The sequence below is a fragment of the Carcharhinus amblyrhynchos genome, chromosome 6 (assembly GCF_965287045.1).
Source record: "Carcharhinus amblyrhynchos chromosome 6, sCarAmb.v2.hapA, whole genome shotgun sequence".
Lineage (NCBI taxonomy): Eukaryota > Metazoa > Chordata > Chondrichthyes > Carcharhiniformes > Carcharhinidae > Carcharhinus > Carcharhinus amblyrhynchos.
This window is the reverse complement of record NC_137329.1, coordinates 107881365-107905041: the sequence shown is the minus strand read 5'-3', so window position 1 is coordinate 107905041 and position 23677 is coordinate 107881365. Positions and strand designations below refer to the sequence as shown.

The 23677-nt window shown below is 41.7% G+C and overlaps 1 protein-coding gene across 2 annotated transcripts in view; it reads left to right on the top strand.

The window, feature by feature from the left end:
- The window catches only part of lin7a (lin-7 homolog A (C. elegans)), an 82953-nt gene that overhangs the window by 20846 nt on the left and 38430 nt on the right, over positions 1 to 23677 (top strand). For both annotated transcript variants that reach the window (XM_080191158.1, XM_080191157.1), the window contains exon 2: positions 5953 to 6071. In XM_080191158.1, coding sequence (XP_080047284.1) covers positions 5953 to 6071 — 119 coding nt within the window. The remainder of the gene's footprint in view (positions 1 to 5952; positions 6072 to 23677) is intronic.

Genomic DNA, 23677 nt, shown 5'->3' with positions numbered 1-23677 from the left:
ACTAAGGGGCAATTTAGCATGGCCAATGCAGCTCACCTGTACACCTTTGGATCGTGGGAGGAAAGCAGTGCACCCAGAGGAAACCCGCACTGACACGGAGAGATCATGAAAACTCCACATAGTCACCCAAGGCTGGAATCAAAGCCGGGTCCCCGGCACTGCAATGCAGCAGTGCTAACCAATGTGCCAGTATGTCACTCTGCACCCAAAATGTGCTCAAAACTGTTGTTTTTCCAGGCTGATTTTATGATGCAAGTTTCCACTCAAGCTCATTCACGCAATCACAGGCGTAAAATCTTCCATGAACGAATGCAACTGGCTAGCATTTTAGAACATGATATTACTGCGTTCAATAAAAAAAATTCAAATATTTAAGAATAGTAACATGGTGCAATTTTACTAGCACAACTGAAAATGGGTTTGTCACAGAAAACAAGCAAATAAGAACAAAAGGTTTATCATCTGTGAGTAACCTTGGTTTTCAGGTCTTGAGAATGACTCACTGAGACATTTACTAGTTTCATTGATGTACAGGGCTGTGTTTCTTAGTAAATCAAGTAATCTTTATAATATTTAAAAGCTTACAAAGGCTGCTTATTTGTGTCCTCGTCCCTAAAAATTTTAAAAGAAATTCCTTGAAAGGCTGCAAGTGGGTATAATCGACAGAAACTTTCAGTGGTGACTGAGTCAATCTGGGTTGTGGATAGTTTTAAGGGGAACCCTGTTTCCAGCATGTGCTTTGCACGCAGGATTGAGCTGACTCAGTTCATGCTGGTTGTAATGTATGCTTCCAATTCCTTGATGTGTGATTTTGGGCAAAGTGCACAGGATACATAGGGGCAATCCAGTGGAATCTCTCTATCCCACTGTGTTTCATTTAGGACATTATAGGTGGTGGCTCCTGTTCCTTTTCTGTTGACATATTAAATCGAGGCCCTGCTCCCAATCACATAAAAGATGTCACAGCATTAGTTGGAGAGAAGTTGAGCTATCTGTAGAGTTCTGGCAATCAATCCCACCTTCCTTTTCAAAGAAAATAATCTGGTCATATTGACCTTGCTGATTGCGGATTCTCGCTGCATGCAATCCGGTTGCTATATTTTCAGCATTAGGATATAAGTTACATTTCAAAAGTACTTCCTTGGCTGCAAAGAACTTTGATACATCCTGAGGTCATAAAAGGTGTTATATAAAGGCAATTCTTTCTCAAAGATGAGAGCACATTCTCCCTGTGTCTGTGTGGGTTTCCTCTGGGTGCTCCAGTTTCCTCCCCCAGTCCAGAGATGTGCAGGTTAGATTGATTGACCATGCTAAATTGCCCCTTAGTGTCCTGGTGTACATAGGTTGGAAGGATTAGCGGACAAATATGTAGGGATACAGTGACAGGGCCTGGGTGGGATTGCAATCAGTGCAGACTCGATGGGCCTAATGGCCTCTTTCTGCACTGTAGAGTTTCTCTGATTCTATGATTCAAATAGCCTCTTTATGCTCATGTGCTTTACTTGCGCACGTTACATCATCACAGAGCCCATGCAGGAAAGGATGGAGCGAATGGTTTATGATTTTCTATTATTTTAGAGATGCACTGAGAATGCATATCTTCTATTACCTGCCAGGCTATTGAGTTTGTACTTTTTCTCAAATTCTTTTTGCAATTCCACAGTTTGATGACGATGTATCTGTCGATCATTGTCTAGTGTTTGGGCATTGACTGATCTTCCCTGACCGTGGTAATTGGTTAGGAGCTTATCGGCAACCGACTGATGGAAATAGAACTCGGCCTGTTGAGCACATCTATTTAATTCTCTGAAGGAAACGTTCTGCAATTTTTTTTCCTGACCACCCAAGTTATTTCAGAAAACTCTAGCACTTTCCTGTTTCAAATCTTCCACTTCAGTCATTTAGCTGTGATCAGTTATTTTCCACAGATTACATCCACCACCACCCCCCCCGCGCCCCCCCACCAACCCACCCCCATAAAACAAAAATGTGGAAGTGTACAACAGGCCAGACCTGGGTAGTCAATATTTCTGGATCTTATCCTTTAAAGGATATGATCCAGAAGTGTGAAGAAAAGATGAACGAGCATATTAGTGGAATCAGAATAAGAAAGTAAATGGGAAGATGAGACAGCTGGACACTGAGGAAGCATTCGTGGAATGATTGTTGACTAATCTGACAGGTTTGTTATTCCTGTTTTTGGCAGTACAAGAGTTCAGTCATGAATTGCAGGTTCAGTGAGCAGAGAGATATTTGGAGTATGTTTTCTACATATTCATTCCGCTGACCAAGGAAATGCTTTCATTTGCTGTTCTTTTGGCAGCACAGGAGTTTGATCATGAATTGCAGGTTCAGGTAGACATATTTGCCTTCATGGGGTGCCTAAAATTTTAGAATTCAAAAATCTCATAGCCAAAATGTGCAACATGTGGCTGACATTCTGACTGTTCTTGGTGAGAGAGATTGTTGGTCAGCTGTGACCACTATCATGTTATTGAAAGGGTAATTACACTATTAATTGCACAACCTTGTGGTGCGTTCAATGGACAAATAATGTACAGAAACGTCATGAAAATCAATGAGAGAAAAAGCAAGATGCTGTTTCTGTGAAGCTAAAGGTGGAATGATGCAAATTGGCTGGCAATTTGCAATCCACGGAGTATCTTTTCTTCACCACCAGTTGCTGACAATTTGCACATTAATGATGGCTGCTCCATTCAGACGCACACTCATCCATTCTGGGCTATTGTTTTTGTTCAAAAGTAATGATGCAACAATGGTGATTTGGGGAGATTGATTTAAAGATTGAAACACAAAAGTACTCAACTATTTGAACAACATGACTGACTTCTGAACATATAAATGTCACCACGTGGACTATTGAACTGTTGTTGCCAGTAGAATAATGAGTTACTAGTTGGACTTTAGATTTACTGGTTTGTTATTTATAATATATTTAGGCTACTTTTGATCTGATGGAATTGAATATCTGCATTTTTAAGGTTTTGCATGGCTAGTGGAATTCATTTGCAAAGTAATTGGTATGGCTGTCTCTAAAACAATCCAGACTCTTGGACAATACATTTGTTTGCAGCACCTGATTTGAAAGTATAGTCTTCAAATATGGCAATTTTGCTGTGTTGCTCACTCTACTGATTTGAGGTGCTTGAGCATAGCAAACCACTTAAAATGGAGGCCTAGATTTTTCAGTTCACCTCAAACTGATGATCCACCCAGCTGCCCTCACGGAAAGCTGTACATGGATGTATCAGTCTAGATTTCACCTTTCCTAATGCTAATTCCACTCTGGTCCCAGTTATAGGGAGATTTCTGGCTTCCAGCAATAGTTACATTATCGAGCATGCCATACAACTAATCACATTGAAGAATTCTCGCAGACCGCAAAGCAGGAAGTAACAAACAGATTTGTTTTTTTTATAATTTTATGAGAAGCAAAATTAAGATTGACAAACACAAGTGGGATTAATAAACAAACTGAATGAGTTTTTTATTATTTTAAGTACCTGGAATTTTTATAATGGAATGGAGAAATTTGATATTCTAAAAATATACAGTTAGTTTTTCAGACCCAGAGTTTTGTTCAGGAGCAGTTTTGACTTAATACACCATTCGAAGCCCAACTACACTTCATTCAAGGAGGTATCACTTTGCCAGTGGTTTTTACAATGAGATTAATAGTGTGAAAAAAGGAAGTTTACATCAAATCGATGATTTCTGATTGACTTCCACCTAGAAGGACTTCAATTCTGTTGGAATGGGAAATCAATGATAGAAACTTTTAGACTTTCGTATTTCACTCTGTGGATGAGTATGCAAGAATTGCTCTCAATTTCACAGAATAATGATGATAAATGTGGGTTCAAGGTACTTCATCATTGATGGAGCAAGTAATTAAGATGTGAGAAACAATATGAATATTCAATGAAGTATTTGATACAATACAAAACGTACAAGTACTACATAAAAATCAAAACCTTAGGTAAACAAATAAGGTAGAAAACAATATTAAGCTGAAAGGAAAGGATTATACAAATGCAAGGGAAAGTTGAAACTTACCAGACTGAAAAAGCTCTAAAAGTAACAGGGATACAAATACTAAGAGGTTCCAAAAGGTAACATGAATAAAAACCTGCAAGTAATATCTAAGCTAACAGAGGAAAATTGTGACAAGTGGATGCAAAATTGCAGATGTGTTGTAACTTGTTTTTAATTACCTAGAATTGGTAATTGTAGTCAGTCTATCTCTTTGTTGACTTCAGGAAGCATCTAACAAGATTCCACACTAGAGACTATTAGCAAAAATAGAAGCGTATGGAATTGGTCCTATCTTTAGCTTGATAAGCTGGTTGAGAGGTAGGGGGTGTATATAGCAAGTCAGAGTGTACGCACAAAGGAAATGTACTTGTGACAAGTGGTCTTTGCCGGGTCTTTACTGGGCCCTCAGATTTTCACCATACTCATCAGTGATTTTGATGAGAGGACGTTGTACATCTAAGGTGGCATAGTGGTTCGCACTGCTGCTTCACAGCGCCAGGGGCCCGGGTTCAATTCCAGCCTTGGGTAGCTGTGTGGAATTGTCTGTGTGAGTTTCCTCCGGATGTTCCAGCATCCTCCCACCGTCCAAAGATGTAAACGTTAGGTGGATTGGTGGAGCTAAGTTGACCCAGGATTAGGGAGTTTAGTGGGATAAATATGTGAGGATAGGCCCAGGGTAGGATGCTGTGTTGGATGGTCAATGCAGACTTTGTGGGCAGAATGGCCTCCTCCTGCACTTGTAGGGATTTAATGATTCTAAGCTTGGATCTAATTAAAATATTTTCCTAATATTTCCTTCTGAAGTTAGTACTTCCAGGTAAATTCAGTCTGTTCCAGTGGATGGTTTCTGAAGTTCAGTAACAAATACAATCCAACACACTGAGATTAATAAGAAAAAATATTTCCAATTAGATTGACTGGGGTTGGAGTTGAATAATCAATGATTGGATGTATTATCTATTTGGTAGGAATAAAATTGATGGGCCAAATTGTCTTTTCTCATTCCATACTTTCTTAATGGTCAGTAGAGTGAGCAAAACAGTGAGCAGAAATTTTTATTCTGCACTTGTAAATGAGAAAATAATTGCCTTCCAAGTAGCTTGAGATAATGCGTTTTTTTTATACAACTCTTCCATTTGCTTGTGAATAAGGAAAGGCTAATAAGCACATTGTTATAGTTAACTCATTATCTGGAAGATAACTGTGCAATTCGCTAATGGGCTCCTTGTGATATTTAAGTTTAGACTCACTGAGGAGAAAATAAGAAGTTTCACAACACCAGGTTAAAGTCCAACAGGTTTATTTGGTATCACGAGCTTTTGAAGTGCTGCTCCCTCATCAAGTGAGTATTTGGTATCACTGCTCCGAGAGCTCCGAAACATTCACGTGATGAAGGAGCGGTGCTCCGAAAGCTCGTGATACCAAATAAACGTGTTGAACTTTAACCTGGTGTTGTGAGACTTCTTACTGTACCTACCTGAGTCCAATGCCAGCATTTCCACACCGTGACTGAAGAGAAAGGCCATTTTACCAAAGGAATTAGTATTGTTTTAAATGTTAATAGATTTGAAAGTATGAAAGACTTTGTGGGAAATTGTATGGCTTTTTAATAGATTCTATTCACTTCCTTCGCAGTAGGTAAAACATTATTAACTCAATATAAAATTAAACTATTCATTAAACTTTTAATATGAGTTTATTGAATCATGATTTTAAATTATTTCATTTTGTTTCAATCCACATGTTGTTGTATCAAGGGCAGAATATTGTTTGATCTTCAGTGGGAGGACTTTTATATTTTACATTTGGGTTAATGTCTTATCCATTGTAATCCGAAATAGAAATGAGAGTCACCTCGCTTCTTGCCACTTCCTATTTTGATACTTCTCTTTCCAGATGTAGCTCGAGCCATTGAATTGCTGGAGAAGCTTCAGGAAAGTGGAGCTGTACCAATCCACAAACTGCAGTCCTTGCAGCGAGTGTTACAGAGTGAATTCTGCACTGCCGTCAGAGAGGTATGAAACTCATTGTGCTTGTATAGCACCTTTAATGACTAATGGACAGCACGGTAGCACAGTGGTTAGCACTGCTGCTTCACAGCTCCAGGGACCTGGGTTCGTAATCCCGGCTTGGGTCGCTGCATGTGTGGAGTTTGCATATTCTCCCTGTGTCTATGTGAGTTTCTGCCAGGTGCTCCAGTTTCCTCCCAGAGTCCAAAGATGTGTGAGCTAGGTTGATTGGCCATTCTAAATTGCCCATAGTGTCCTGGGATGCATAAATTTGAAGGATTAGTGGGTAAATATGTGGGATATGGAGATAGGGCCTGATTGTGGTTGGTGTAGACTCAATGGGCCAAATGGTCTCTTTCTGCACTGTAGGATTCTATGACTACATTGAAATAGTTTAGAAATGTAGGCACCATTGTAATGTTGGAAACGCAGCAGCCAATCCATGCACTGCAAACTCTCAGAAATAGCGGTAACGTAAATAACCACATTACCACTTTTAGCTATTGGTTGAGGGATAACTGTTTAAGTTTAAGTTTACTTATTTATTCATCACAAGCAGGCTTAGATTAACACTGCAATGAAGTTAATGTGACAATCTCCTAGTCGCCACACTCCGGCACCTGTTCAGGTACACTGAGGGAGAATTTAGCATGGCCAATGTACCTAACTTGCATGTCTTTCTTTTGGACTGTGGGAAGAAGCCAGAGCACCAGGTGGAAACCCATGCAGACACGGAGGAGAATGTGCAGTCACCATATAAACAGTGACCCAAGCTGGGAATTGAACCCAGATCCCTGGCGTTGTGAGGCAGCAGTGCTAACCACCGTGCACTGTGCCGCACCATTTTGGGAGAATTCCCCTAGTCGTCCTGGAATTGTGAAGTATGATCTTTTACATGCACTAACAGAGTCTCGGTTTCATGTTCTATCCAAAACTGTCGCTGGCTGACCAGCATTTATTGCCCATCCCTAGTTGCCTTTGAACTGAGGCCATTTCAGAGGGCAGTTAAGAATCAAGCACATTACTGTGGCTCTGGAATCACATGTAGGCCACACCAGGTGAAAATGGCAGATTTCCTTCCCTACAGGACATTAGTGAACCAGATGCTTCGTAGATGCAGTGTGCAGAGCTGAACATCATCCTCCAGTTATGGCTAGATATGGGCTTTGTGTGTTGGCAAAACTCCTTCCCCATTAAATTTCCAGCCTCCAGTTTCCCTCATTTTTGTATGTGAAACGAATACACTTCACAGCAACTTTTTGAACATGAGTTCCTGTTCATTGGCAGTGGATGCTGGCCTCTGGAAGGGTTTGATAGCCAATGAATTCCATTGGCGTCCTCTTCCTGACGGAATGTGTAGAACGTGACCATGTCATAATCACATCCTATTCCAACAGCAAGACAAGCACAAGAGATCATTGCAACACCCACAGTGCAAATGCTGGAACTTGCACAACTATGTCATTCTTTGAAGAAGGCCTGACAGAACTGTCCACATCACCTGTAAGAAGTCTGACAACACCAGGTTTAAGTCCAACCGATTTATTTGATAGTAAACTCACAAGCTTTCGAGGTTAAACTCTTCATCAGGTGAATGGAGAGTTCTGGCCTCAGGCAGAGCATATAAAGCACAGACAGTTTACAGATTACTGATTAGAATGTGAACCTTTACACCTAACCTGCTATTCAATTCTTAAAGTGGCCAACAATGTGATTGGAAGGAACACTGGTCACAGGTTAAAGAGATGTACTGTCTGGAGACTTACTGTACTGTACTTACTGCACTGTCTGGAGGCAATACACATCTCTTCAACCTGTGATCAGTGCTCCTTCCAATCACATTGTCGGCCACTTTAAGACTTGAATAGCAGGTTAGGTGTAAAGATTCGCATTCTAATCAGTAATCTGTAAACTGTCTGTGCTTTATATGCTCTGTCTGAGGCCAGAACTCTCCATTCACCTGATGAGGAGTTTAACCTCGAAAGCTTGTGAGTTTACTATCAAATAAATCGGTTGGACTTAAACCTGGTGTTGTCAGACTTCTTAACTGTGTTTACCCCAGTCCAACACCGGCATCTCCACATCACATCACCTGTGCCATGGCAACTACTAATGTCTGCTGGACTGATCACTGTCTATCTGATCTACATCATTATCTATCTGATCTACATCACTGTTTATCTGATCTTCATCTCTATCTATTTGATTTGCCATCTCCATCAGCTGGTCCCAAACAGTAAGAGCAGCTGAAGCAATGTTGCAAGAAAATTAATAACAAAGGCCTCAATGTTCCCACCAAGGTTTCCCTTCTCAGTCAGCGCCTCACTGCTAATCTCTCAACTTCCAGCCATCAGGAGCTACAGTTGCCCACCATGCCTTAAGTTCACCATGACAAGCTCAGTGAAGAGATTATTGGCCTCCCTAATAGGAAACATTGAGGATTGGTGAAAAGGACTAACAAATACAAGACATAAATGCGGGACATAAACAGAAAGTTTTTGCAGGCTGGAAATTTCAAGAGAAAAGCAGCAGTCCTACAGATATCTGTAGGCATAAAACCCACAATGTTATAAATAAGTGGCAAGTAGAAAGTGTGTGAAAGAACAACTCATGGACAAACATGTGCATGGTTTATTCAATGCTGTCAGGGCAAGCTATGACTCAATTATCTATCCTGCTGTGAGCCAAACATGGAGAGGTGAACATAAGTGATGGTATTCACTGGAGAGAATATGTTGCAAAACTCCTTCTCTGACAATCCTCATTTGAGTTGCAGCCTCAATTCCATTCTCCAATACGCTGTCCAGTTTGGTCTCAGCTCTACCCCATTCCAGAACAAGGTTGAAAAAGCCTTTTGATAGCTGAAAAATAATGCAACATAGTGTAACAGGTAGAAGCCCTGCTGAAATTCAGAAACTTACTGAGATCTACTGGTGTGGCTGCACCCCCTCATATCCCCGCTGGCTCGTGGGAGACCCTGATTTATGACCGACCAATATGGAACAGGATCATTTGGAAACACCCAGAGATGAACTTGAGACATTGGGAGAGTGTATGAACCTTTAAACATCTCATCTGCCCAACCCTTCAATCACTAGCTGTCTTCAGATTGCATATTGGACTTGCCAACCTTCTCAGGCCCTATCAAATTGGAATGGAAGCAAGTTATGAGGAATTGCTATGAAAATGGAGGTGCTTGAAATCAGGATCACACCAACTTAAGTATAAAAAGAATTTTTGATTTAATTTGATTTATTATTGTCACATGTATTAACATAGAGTGGAAAGTATTGTTTTTTGTGCACTCTACAAACAAAACACAACATTCATAGAGAAGGAAACAAGACAGTGCAGAATGTAGTGTTACAGTCATAGCTAGGGTGTAGGAAAAGATCAACTTAATGCAAGGTAAGTCCATTCCAAAGTCTGACAGCGGCAGGGAAGAAGGTGTTCTTGAATCGGTTGGTACATGATCACAGACTTTTGTATCTTTTTCCTGAAGGAAGAAGGTGGAAGAGAGAATGTTCAGTGGGATCTTTAATTATGCTGGCTGCCTTGCCGAGGCAGTGGGAAGTGTAGACAGAATCAATGGATGGGATGCTGGTTTGCTTGATGGATTGGGCTACGTTCACGACCTTTTGTGGTTCGTTGGGCAGAGCAGGAGCCATACCAAGCTCTGGTAAGCTTATTGACCTCTTGCTCAAAACAGGTGAAGAATGCATTGAGCTCATCAGGGAGGGGTGCGTGGGAGCCCGCGATTTTACATGCCTTCACCTTGTAGCTGTTAAGTCTTGTAGACCTTGCCATAGTTGGTGGGGGTCGGTGTGGCTAACCTGGGGCTCTAGCTTTGTCCGATGTTATCTTTTGGCATCTTTGATAGATCTCCTTAGATCATGTCTGGCTTTTTTGTATAGATCAGTGTCACCTGACTTGAATGCCTCAGACCTGGACTTCAGCAAGCAGTGGATATCTGGAAGGAAGATATCTGAGAGAAGGAAGGAAGGATTTGTTTTCAATGGTTTAGAATTGGTATTTGTAGTCAGTCTATCTCTTGTCGGCTTCAGCAAGCATCTAATGAAGTTCCATCATGATAGGCACAGGTTTGGAGGGCTGAACAGCCTGTTCTTGTGCCGAACTTTTCTTTGTTCTAAGACTCCTGCACTGTTTCCACTTCCTCCTGGACAACCACAATAGCTTGATAGCTCAGACTAGTCTTTCTAGTTCAGCTGCAGGCCTTTAGGGAACTAACTTTATTTAATCTTTTTCCTGGCTGTAGCCTATATCTTGAGCAACTGTTGTCTCAGTCAACATAGCTACTGAATTAATTTCCAGTGTCAGGGCAGCTACCTCTGGAGGTGCAGTGGGCTTTATTAAAATGAAATCTGAGGTCCATTTCCAAAGGAGACTCAAGAACATCCAAGGCTTCTGGTGCAGGTATGAATTTACAGCTCACTATTTCAGTAGAATTTTACAAGCAGATTTTCAAAAATCCTCTCTTAGGGAATGATTTTGATATCAGGGCTTTTTCATGGACAATCATGGCATGAGTTTTGAGGTAACATAAATCACATGGCGGGCATGAACAATCATTGTTTTTCAAATGACAGCTTAACTCTGGAACTTATTTATTTACGTTTTGTAAGCTGTTTTTATATTTCACACTGTAATTTGCTTTATGGTGTCTGTGACTGTTGCATTCTTCCCCCAGTTACCTGCTGATCACAAATCAGGTACATGAGTTTTCCATTCATAGTCAACGGAAAATACAAAATTAATTTTAAAATGCATGCAAATGTTCTGATAATTGATTTAGCTGGTTGTGAATGTGTTCTGAATGTGCAGAGAGGTGAAGTCGTGATAGGCAATTTTGTTGCAATTACACAACTAACTACCTTTCTGCATTAAGACACTCCTGAAAACTTACCTCTTTGACGAGGCATTGAGTCACCTACCCTAATATTGCCTTATGGGTCTCAATATCTAATTTTTCTTTATAACTCTCATGTGAAGCAGCGTGCGACCTTTTACTACATTAAGGACGAGTATCTAAATATAAGTTGTTATTGTTGATAAATGAATTTGGGTGCTGACAGGAGAGCAGGAGCAAAATTTTGCAAGGTGCAATTCTCTCGGGCTTTGAAAAGCAGTGGCTGTTCCTAATCCCATTAAGAAGTCTCACAACAGCAGGTTAAAGTCCAACAGGTTTATTTGGTAGCACAAGCCAGGTAATCAAGTTTTAAATGTACGGACAATGTGAGTGGAGAGAGGGTTAAGTACAGATTAAAGAGATGTATGTTGTCTTCAGCCAGGACAGTTAGTGAGGGTTTTGCAAGCCCAGGCACTCACTCACATTGTCTCTACCTTTAAGACTTGATTACCTATAAAGACTCGCATTCCAACCATTATTTTGTAAATTGAGTTTGTGTCTTTATATGCCCTGTTTATGAACAGAACTCCCACTCAGCTAACGAAGGGATAGCGCTCTGTAAGCGAGTGGCTTGTGCTACCAAATAAACCTGTTGGACTTTAACCTGGTGTTATGAGACTTCTTACAGTGTTTACCCCAGTCCAACACCGGCATCGCCACATCATGCCTAATCCTATTCCCAGGGGAGTCAGCTACTGGAGAGAGGTAGCTTGCAAAAGGATGGAAGGGTTAAGGTTTGGGTTTTTGAACAGAGAGGTGATGAAAATGGAATTGAAGAGGAGGAAACTGTTAACAATATCAGCTAACATGGGGATCAGAAAGAGAAGTTGGGAGATCAGCAGTTCAGTGGGAATGGTATTAAGAGAACAGAAAGTGTATTGTGTAAAGTTTATATATTAGTGTCACAAATAGGCTTGTATTAACATTGCAATGAATCCCCTAGCCGCCACATTCCAGTGCCTGTTTGGGTACATTGAGGGAGAATTTAGCATGACCAATGCACCTAACCAGCATGTCTTTCACATTGTGGGAGGATACCGGAGTACCCAGAGGAAACCCATGCAGACACGGGAAGAATGTGCAGACTCCGTACAGATAGTGACCGTAACCAGAAATCGAACCCGGGTCCCAAGCACTGTGAGGCAGCAGTGCTAACCATTGTGCCAAGTAGTCTGGGTGCAATGGCAGAGGCAGTACAAGGAGGTAGGAGAGAAATTAAGAGGAAGATGTGAATTTAGGGCTCAGAAATGGGGAGCATTCGTGGACGTAGGTTTGGACTCGCTGTGATTTCAGGACATGCAGAAACATTTCACAAAGAGTATTTTGTTGGGCTTCTGAATGGTGTGCCAGCAATTACTGGAAATGAGTGGTGGGTTGGTTTTATAATTAATTTGTAATTAAGCAATGGCTTCTAACGTAATCAGTGATCAGACATTCACCAATTGTAGGACGTGCTCTCAACCAATCAGGCTTTGTAAAGTGGATTGCAATTCTGTGCATGATTATCCTGTCACTGGGCAGGAAGCCATTATTCATGACATTATAAAAATCCTGAAAAGCTCTCTAGGATTGCTAAGCTTTTATGCAACGTATAGTATCCAGGAATTTGCACCAGAAGGCTAGAGACAGCTGCGTTCTATTTCCACGAGCTCCATTGTCCTCATCTGTTCAGTCAATGATTCTAAACTGCTGCTGGTCGGCTTCAATAGATTTACATATATTGTAACAATAATCTTCTGGCCACTGAAAGATATATGTGGCAAATGGTATGAACTGTGGCTTTCTATACAGATAATCAGTGTTCTGGTATAAAACAATGTGTTTTAATCCTACACAAGCCACTTTGTTGTATAAAAGAAAAGAACTGACTTAACTGGAAAATTCAAGAGTTCCTGTTAAACATTTTCAGACATTAAGTCCAGTTTTGCCATATATAAGGTAATAAGTAGTAAAGGCAATATGGGTTGCCAATTCTGAAACTGCTGTTTTTATCACTTCATTAAACTATAAAATGTTACTTTGCTGACATGCACTCCTATACGTTATTTGTCTTATTTGAAAGGTAAATAGCCTTTTGATGGTGAACTTCATGTTTATTAGAACCATAGAATTCCTCCAGTGCAGAAGGAGACCATTCTGCCCATCGAGTCTGTACTGACTCTCTGAAAGAGTATCCCTCTCACCTTACTCCTGTAAGCCAGTGCATTTACTATGGCTAGCCCTCCTAACCTACACATCTTTGGACACTAAGGGGTAATTTAGATTTGGCGATTCATCTAACCGGTGCATCTTTGAACTATGGGAGGAAACCGGAGCACCTGGATGAAACCCACGCGGACACAGGTAGAACATGCAAACTCCATACAAACAGTCTTTCAAAGCTGGAATCAAACGCAGATCCCTGACACTGTAACCCAACAGTGCTAACCACTGTGGCACCCCATCCTCTTTCTCTTCTATAGTGTCTTGGCTTGAATAGTCCAACTTTAAAAACCAGTGCTCTGTTCACACTTACACGCCCAGTCTTTTCTGTAGTTATTTTCTGTTATCAATCATACTGCTAAGACTAATTTCCTCGGAATTGCTAGATATGTAATTTAAAATAACCATGTCCTAAAGCTCCAATAAACAATGAATAATAATCTTCCAAAAGAAGAAAAGAAACTATATCATTCAGTCTTTAGTTGGATTATTTTGATGAAAATGCCTCCTGCTGTTAGAGTTTGTAGTATAGATGTGTTTAATTCTAAATTAGATGAGCACAAAGGAGAAAGGAATAGAAGGGTACAATGTGGAGGGATGTGAATAGGCTAAGTGGAACACGAGGACAGCATGGTGGCACAGTGGTTAACACTGCTACCTCACCGCTACAGGGACCCATGTTCAATTCCAGTCTTGGGTGACTCTTGGTGTGTAATTTGCACAATCACCTCATGTCTGCTTGGGTTTCCTTTGGGTGCTTCCAGTTTCCTCCTGCAAGTTAGGTGGATTGGCCATGATAAATTGTGTCCAAAGATGTGTAGTTGGATTAGCCATGGTAAACGTAGGGGATGGGCTTGGGCAAGATGCTCCTTCCGAGAGCTGGTGCAGATGCAATGACTGAATGGCTTCCTTCTGCACTGTAGGGATTCTATGATTCTGTAAATGCTGGTAAAAGACTGCTTGGGTCGAAAGGCCTTATTTCTGTGCTTTAGATTTGATGTACCTCAATACAAGATATAATCTTGTACAACATTTCTATCATGAATGTGAACTTTATTACTTTGAACCTGCTGCTAACTTGTGTTGTTGATGTGGTGCTAACTTAATTCAGTGGGTCACTAAAGTGAAGCTGTACCAATACCCTATTAGCAGAGGCACAAGCATTTTGTGAGGTTCTGCAATGGAACTTGCAGGCGAGACCATGAAGATATTGCCATAGATAAATTTGACACTTTATCTTCATGCGTATAATCCCTGCAATATTTGATGTTGAGGGATTTCTACAAGTCAAAGTTTACAGATAGTTTCTTCATCCTAGAAAATAAATGCCTCTTGAAATCACCTTCTTCAAAGCACTCCTTTGTCCTTCCATCATTTAATCGTCCTATGTCATAGAATCTACAGTGCAGAAGGAGGCAACTCAGCTCATCGAGTCAGCATCAACAACAATCCCACCCAGGTCCCGTCCCCATAACCCCACATATTTACAGTCCTAATCCCCCGACACTAAGGCACAATTTATCATGACCAATCAACCTAACCCACACATCTTTGGATTGCGGGAGGAAACCAATGCACCTGGAAGAGACTCACACAGACCCTGGGATGCAAACTCCACACAGACAGTGACTTGAGGCTGGAATTGAACTTGGATCCATGGTGCTGTGAGGAAGCTTTGCTAACCACTGTGCCACCGTGCCAGCACTGTTTTTGTGTAATTCCATGCTTCTCATCACTGAAAAACAGTGTTTTAGGACCTTGTTACATAACAATGCACACTGATTAAGTTTGGATTTTGATTTCAGTTGCAAATCCTTAAAAAAGACGTCAATACTATATTGCTTGAATATGTAAAACATTCAAAGCCACTTTGTCTTGAAGATGTTAGAAAAATGCCATCCCCCTTGAATAATACATGAATATAACACCAATCGGCCAATGTCATAAATATTATTTGGTGTTGAAAATGCGGATAATGCTGCAGAAAATCATGTAGCCCACACACAAAGTCTTGCACTTATATAGGGATAAATTTTCTCCTCTTGCTTGCCACAGGAATTGTGACGGGTGGCATGGAAAGTTTGGCAGATTATTTACAGGTCAATTGACCAGAGACCTGTGTTCAATTCCCAGCTTGGGTCACTGTTTGTGTGGAGTCTGCACATCCCCCCCATGTCTGCATGGGTTTCTTCCAGTTGCTCTGGTTTTCTCCTTCAGTCTAAAAGACGTGCTGGTTAGGTGCATTGGCCACACTAAATTCTCCCTCAGTGTACCCAAACAGGCGCTGGAGTGTGGCAACTAGGGGATTTTCACAGTAACATCATTGCAATGTTAATGTAAACTTACTCGCGACACTAATAAACTTTAAACTCCGTCAAAATGTCTCAACTGATTTGCACAATGCATTATTTTTGGAGTCCTGCTGGGTAGGAGAGCCTTCTTTAGAGATTGTGACATGACCTCAATTTATGAAGAAGCACTGAAATCACATGTAGTGCATTTTAATATGTCACACCAATTGTATTAAGTCATGTTCAAATATTATACCTTGATTTTAAAGCTACTAATGGTTGTACGCACTAACAACTTGTTGAGCAGCTTTACAGGATTTAGGATTGCTGTGATGCAGTCCGTTATTTTTAGCAACTGCAGTTTTATTCCATTTACAAAAGCTCATTTTTCAAGTGCTCATTACGGTAAGTATAATATGCTTTCTTCTCCTCAGGGGGTGTGAAACATGCTGTTAAAAAAAACATTCAAACAATTAGTGAAGGATCAAAATGGTGCCCAGCTGATCCTTTTAATTTTCCCACAGAATTCAGTTTTCTAAAAGGTTCACATTTTTAATGCCTTGGCTATAGTGCTTCTAAGTCATTCATTGATGCTGAAGCAGAATTTCAAATAGCTGAAGAGGTTCTCTTCATCAATCTAAAAGGAGCAAAATGAATTGATAATAACACTAGGGACCAGGTGCAGTCCGAATGCTTGTGTTGGTTAATGCCACCAGATCCACTGCACACTGCCATTAAGTAAATAATGAGCTCAATGGGAGCGCTTTTGCAGCACAATTTAAATTGAATTTTCAAAATTGCAAACATTTTGAAGCACCTTTGATATTTAACTAATATTTAAAACCCCCATTTCAGTTTTGCAGGAATTGCTTCTGTGCATGGTTCCGATTTTAGAAATCATTGACTGAAATATGCCCCTCCCAACCACCACAGGAATCCTAGTGAGGGGGAGTGGGGGGATGGACCATGCAAAGGTCTGTTGACCTCGGGCAGGATTTTCCAGTCTTTGGAGCCAGCATGGCTGGAAAATCCTGCCCGTTGTTCAAACCGCATAACTGGTATATAATCTTGGTACCTCATACCTGGTATAATCCTGGGCGGCACAATGGCACAGTGATTAGCACTGCCACCTCACAGCACTGGGGACCCGGGTTTGATCTACCCTTGGCTGACTGTGTGGAGTTTGCATGGGTTTCCAATGGGTGCTACGGTTTTTCTCCCAGTCCAAAGATATGCGGGTTAGGTGGATTGGCCATGCTAAATTGCCCCTTAGTACCCCAAACTCTGTAGGTTAGAGGGATTAGTGGGGTAAATATGTGGAGTTATGGGTAAAGGGCCTGGGTAAGATGCTCTGTGGGAGCTTTGGTGCAGGCTTGATGGGTTGAATGGCCTCCTTCTGCACTGTAAGTATTCTATGATGAGAGTTCTGGCAAAGCTATCCAATGATTTGTCTGAGAAATAGTTTGTATATCTACTGCATAAATGGGTGCCTGCATTCACTCGACACATGGGCCCATGTTTCCTGGATATGAGTCTGAATTTGTGCTGCGATATTTTGATGTTTTAAAATACAAAAAAATTGATAGCATTCACGCTGTTTTGGATTCAAAAATGGCGTTAGCTACAGCCATGTAAAAGAAGCAGTGCTCCAAATCTTCTGTCCATACAGTTATTGTGTAATCCAGAATGCTGATTTGGGCTTGTAGTAAGTAGATGATGGAGCTGGGACAAAGGCAATGATAAATGCCTCCAAGGACATACTTGACAATCTGCCGTTTGCTAATAATTGTTCACTGGCTGCGTGTTCAGAATTGGGCGTGGAATGGGGCGTGGACATGTTCTCCAATGCTTGTGGCAATTCTGGCTTTATGATCGACATGAAGCAAAGGAGAGCCCCACCTCCAGCCCAAGGTCCATGAATTGAAGCTATCAGCATTGGATAAGTTCACTTATCTTGACATCACACTCTCTCAAGCTGTCCATAGTGACCACATGACACCAGCAAGAAAAGTCAAAGCCAACATAGCCTTCAAGAGACTTTCAGTATCAGTCTAAAGAACAAAGAGGAGTTTGTCTGCGCACCAAATTAACCATCAACAGAGCAATACACCTACCCACTCTGCTCTATGGATTTTTTTGACAGCATCATGCCAAGATGCTCAACCACTTTAACTTGAGCTGCCTTTGGAACCTTTGGAAGATCAGATGACAGGGTGAAATACCAAACATTGAAGTGTTCATCCAAGCTGGCATGCTGCCATTCACACCATATTGGATCAGTCACAACTAAGTTTTTAGCTAGTCATGTAGCCACAATGCCTGACATTACCCAAGTGAATTTTCTTTCACGGTGACCGAAAGAAATCATAGAATCTCTACAGTGCATCAAGTCCGCACCAAGTCTCTGACTGAGCATCTTACCCAGGCTCTATCCCTGTAAGCCCACATATTTACCCCATTAATCTCCCCAACCTACAGATCTTGGGACACTAAGGGGGAATTTAGGAGGCCAATCCACCAAACCTGCACATCTTTGAACTATGGGAGGAAACTGGAGTGTGCGGAGGAAACCCATGCAGACACGGAGGATATGTAAACTCCGCACAGACAAGTGACCCGAGGCCGGAATTGAACCTGGTTTCCATGGTGCTGTGAAGCAGCAGTGTTAACCACTGTCCGATGCTACAAGCTTCACTTAGGAGTTTTCACAGCTTAGGAAAAAGCTCGCTTAGGATCACTATACCTAGCACAAACATAATTTAAAAATGGTGTGGCTTCCTTCTAAAGCAAGTTCACATCACAGGCAGAGGGAAATGCACAGTGAGGAAAGGCCAAACCAGAGACTTGGCATTTGTACTATTCTGTCTTATTTGCAGCAGAGCCTAGCAGGTGCAGGTCAGCCTTCGCGGTTCGCTCCGTACACACCCACATTGAACATGGTCATCCTTGTGTAATTTCCACCTGTAGTTATAGTTCCGTTTATGGCACAGAAAGAACTCATTCAACACAGAGACACGTTAGTTCTCCACGGAGCAATCCAGTCAGTCTCACTCTCCCTCTGATTGTGCCATCTAGTCAGTCTCACTCTCCCACTTGATCCCTGTATCGCTGCAGGTTTATTACCTTCAAGTTGAATTTATTATTTCTGCTTCCACCACCCCCATGAGCATTTATCACTTGCTACATGAGAAAAAAAATCATTAAATCTGTGTCCCCAAGACTCTGGCTTTATCAGTTAATGGGAGAGTTTTGCCTTGTCTATTTATACAAACCTGTTGTAATCTTTTATGAAGCTATCCATCATTCTCCTGGGAGCAAAGAAGATTCATTCCAATTTTTCCAACCTAAACTGTAACTAAAAGCCTCCACCCCGGAACCATTCTGGTAAATCTCTTCATCACCATCACAAGGATCCTCACTCCTTCCTAAAATATGGTGACCAGAACTGGATGCTGTATTCTAGGCCTAAACATATCTTTATAAAGCTTTTCTACTCATGCTTCTATTTATGAAGTGGCGAGGAAGAAGAAGAAGGAGAAATGCTCTGAAAGCTTGTGTTACCAAATAAACCTGTTGGACTTTAACCTGGTATTGCGAGATTTCTTACTCTATTTATGAAGCTCAGAATCCCATATACTTTGCTAACCACACTCTCAATTTTCCTTCAATGATCGATACACATGCTCCCCCAGGTCCTTTTCAGAACTGTGACATTAAGGCAGAATTTTCCCATCCTGCCTGCCACTGGAATTATAGCTGGCAGGTCACGGACCATGGGAAGGTCACTTGACCATGGGTGGGATTTGCCGACCTTGGAACGAGCACAGCCGGAAAATCCCGCCCATTCAGTCTACATCGCCTCTCTGTATCCCTTCCAGGAAAATTCATCACCTCACACTTCTCAGTATTAAATTCCATCTGTCACTTAGCTGCCCATTCTACAAGGTCTTTTATGCCATGTTGCAGGCAATTTGCATCATCCACACTGTTCCTTTGAGTTTGATGCCATCAGCAAATTTTCAAATTCTGCTCTGCACAACCATTACAAGATCCGAATCATTTTCATCCAGCAAAAATGCAGTAGTCACAGCACTAGTATGCCCTGCGTTAACATTTTCACCACTTGAAAAAACATTACTCGAATTACTGTCAGTCACAAGTGAACAAATACTGAGCTTGCATTTATATTGCACCTGTGGGGAGCCGCCACAATGTTTTCTGCGGTGTAGTCACAGCTATAACATAGAGAAATGGAGCAGTTTTCACACAGCAGTGAGATTAAATGCCCGGATAAATTACTTCTGTGATATTGGGTGAAGGATAAATGTTGGCCAGGAGACCAGAGGAACTATCATGTTCTTTTCAAATTATAGCATCACGGTTTAGGTTCACCTGCACAAACGAACAGGATGTGGATTTAATGTCTCATCTTAAATTCAAAATATTGGCATTTGTGTGTTTCTATCAGAGCTACTTAATAAAAGCTTCACAAAGAGGATAATGCGTATATCGAATGAACTGCCAGAGGAGGTGGTAGAGGCAGGTACAGGTGCAACATTTAAAAGACATTTGGACAAGTACATGCATAGGAAAGGCTTAGTGATAGAGGCAAATGGGACTAGTTCAGTTTAGGAAACCTGGTTGGCATGGACAAGTTGGATTCAAGGGGTAGTTCCTGTGCTGTATATCTCTGTGATTCTATTACAGACAGGAATAGTAGGAGATGTACAGGGTGGATAAGAGAATAGAGGGAAATGGAGGCTCAATGCAAGAAAGATAGTTAGAGAAGGAGACCTGGGAGTAGTTGGGTCAGGTGGCCTGTTTTTGTGCTGTAGATTTGTTTTTATGTAAGTGATTTGCAATGACCATTATAATTAAAGCTATATTGCCACTAGTTTGATTTAATTACAATACATACAAAACCCTTAATTTCAGCCAGAATATAGACCACTTGTCTCAATAACTCCTTGAGTAGCATTTTTCATTTTGCCAGGGTTGCTGTTCCCCTTCCCCAGTGAAAAGGTTGGCACCAAGTTCATGCTTGCTCTAATGGATTACCTTACATTCATTTAAAGCCTGAAGGGACCGTTAATTGGCTCAGGGTAAGACTTGTGCCCCATCTGAGGAGGAAGTTCAAACTCTGAGTTGACTGCCAATGAGATGGCTCTCGATTCTCAGGTCCCAGCAGTGCCACTTGTGGACTCTGCTGAGATTGTATTCAATCCCCAGTGGAGCTGGGGAGGAAGCTCCGTTGGGGCGAGGGGGGGATGGATGGGAGTGGGGTGTGGTTGTAGTACGGCCAGGCTACACCCTAGGTGAGGGTTGTGGGGGCAGGAGTCCAAATGGAGTGGTAGGCCCTGCTGGTGGCAGGAAAAGGCACAGAGGGGCAGGACCTTTGAAGGTTGATGTGTCCCCAGTAGGCCCAGAGGACCTATAAAGGTGGAACCACATTCCCTCTCACCAATAACCCGAGGAGTGAGGCCTACCAGGCTTCAGGCTTGGTTCTCTCCTTCATCCATTGTGGAGAAAGTTGTGTTAGGACAGGTGGAGGCTCTTAAATGCCCACTTAGAGCTCTCAATTCAAGTATGGAATGGTGCCCATGGCATTATGCCCAATTTAACATCATCTGTCAGCCTGTTTACCTACTGAAGGAGAGGGTAGAATTCTGCCCCATATAAATTAATGGGGCAAATTTTTCCGTTCCGCCCACCATGGGAATCGGAGTGGGTGAGGGACGCACTATGGTCTGTTGACTTTGGGTGGGATTTTCCAGTTTCAGTGCAAGCACAGCTGGAAAATTATGGCCAATATGTTTCATTATGTGTTGAAATAAAACAAATAATATTTTAGAAAAGATTGATCTATCAAGCAGGCAATTGTGTTTCTTTGAACATCCATTAATTATTCAAATGAGCAAATTTAGTCTAATAAATATAATTATTTGGATGCTTAGGCATAATTGATACCATGATACTCTGAATAATTGCTGTTACAGGTAGAGTTGTTTTATATTTGCTTTTGCTGTAATATTTGTAGTGAAATTCATACCTTGCTTCATACAGTGATTGAATGATTTTATAAAATGTTCCTGAAACCTTTACACAGCCAACAGATAATTGTTCAAAGGTGCACAGATATTGGGATTGCAAATTTGAGTTAAATGGTCCCAGTATAGTGCAGCGTTTTATGTACTGAAACAATACCTGGCAGAACAGGAACATGTTTCAATAACAGAGCTAAGGGTTAAGCAATCCCACAACCAATGGGTCAGATCAGAAGGAGGAGACTCCATAAATATCACAAACTGCAAAGATGGGGAAACCCAGCACATCAGTGCGAAAGACAAAGCTGAAGCATTTGCAATCATCTTTTGTTAGAAGTGGCATGGATCCATTTCAGCCTCCTCCCTGAGGTTCCCAGCAGTGGAGATGCCAATCTCACCCAATTCAATTCACTCCATGCGATATCAAGAAATGGCTAAAGACACTGGATACTGCAAAGGCCCTGGGCCCTGACGACATTCTGGCAATGGTACTGGAGACTTGTACTCGGAACTAGCTGCTCTCCCAGCCAAACTGTCAGAACAGCTACAAAACTGGCATCTATCCAGCAATGTGGAAATTTGCTTAGGTATATATCCTATCCACAAAGGACCGAATTAAATCTGGGAAATTACTGCCCAATCAGCAAAGTGATTGAAAAAAGTATTCTTGATAGTGCTATCGGGTGGCACTTGCATGGTAATATTCTGCTCACTGATGCTTAGTTTGGATTGCGTCAGGATCTCTAGGCTCCTGACCATCATAACAGTCTTGATTCAAGCATGGACCAATGAGCTGAACTCAAGAAGGAAGGTGAGAGCGACTGTTCTTGACACCCAGTGTGACATCAAGAAGCTATGGCAAAATTGAAGTTAGTGGACACGAAAGGGGAAAATTCTTCATTGTTTGGATTCATGTCTATCACAAAGAAAGATGGTTGAAACAAAGGTGTAAGAGGCTAATCATCCCAGGCCCAGGACATTGCTCCAGGAGTGTCTCTGGATAGTGTCCTAGGCATGACCATTTTCAGCTGCTTCACCAAGGACCTTCCTTCCATCAAAAGGTGCAAAATGTGGAAGTTTGCTGATAATCTATGATGTCTGTCTCAATTGCAATTCCTCAGATGTTGATGCTATGTCCTTAATGGTGGCATATCCCTTTAACCTACACATCCCTGGACACTAAAGGGCAATTTAACACGGTCAATCAACCTAACCCACACATCTTTGGACTGTGGGAGGAAACCGGAGCACCCGGAGAAAACTCACAGAGACACAGGGAGAACATACAAACTCCACACAGACACTGACCGAAGCTGGGAATCGAACCCAGGTTCTTGGAGCTGTGAGGTAGCAGTGCTAAGCACTGTGCCACCATTCTGGAGTGAGTAACTCAACTCATAACTCCCTAAAGCCTGTCCATCATCTGCAGTGCACAAGTCAAGAGTGTAATGGAATGTTGTCCAATGCAGCACCAACAACACTCAAGAAGCTTGACATCATTCAGGACAAGCACTCTGCTTGATTGACGACCTATCCACCATCTTCAACGTCCGCTCCCTCCCACTGATGCACTGTGACAGTAATGTGCACCATCTGCAGGACACACTGCAGCGAATCTTCAAGGCTTCTTTGACAACAACTTCGAAACCCACTACCTTTACCATCTAGAAGGACAAGGGCAGCAAATCCACGTGAACTGTATCTGCTGGAAGTTCTTCTGCAAGTCACTCACCATTCTGACATGAACATATATCACCATCCCTTCTCTTATCACTGGGTGAAAATTCTGGAACTCTAACACTAACAGCACTGTGGATGTACCTACATCACATGGAATGTAACAGTTCAAGAAGGCAGCTCACCACTACCCTATCAATTCAGGATGGGTATCAAATGCTCGTGTTGCCAGTGATACCAGCATCCCTTGAAGAATAAAAAAAAAACGTCAGTTTTAAAACCAAAAATTACCAACTAGTACCTTGCTGGAAGAACTTTTGTTTCCCAGCAACTCTGTCAAATCCAAGATAAAGGCCGTAGCATCTTTTGCTGTTGTCTGGCTATTTCTTCCAATGGAGGATGATCTCTCAAAAGACTACATAGCCAAATCACAGCATCCCTACATGCAGAAGGAGGCCATTTGGCCCATCA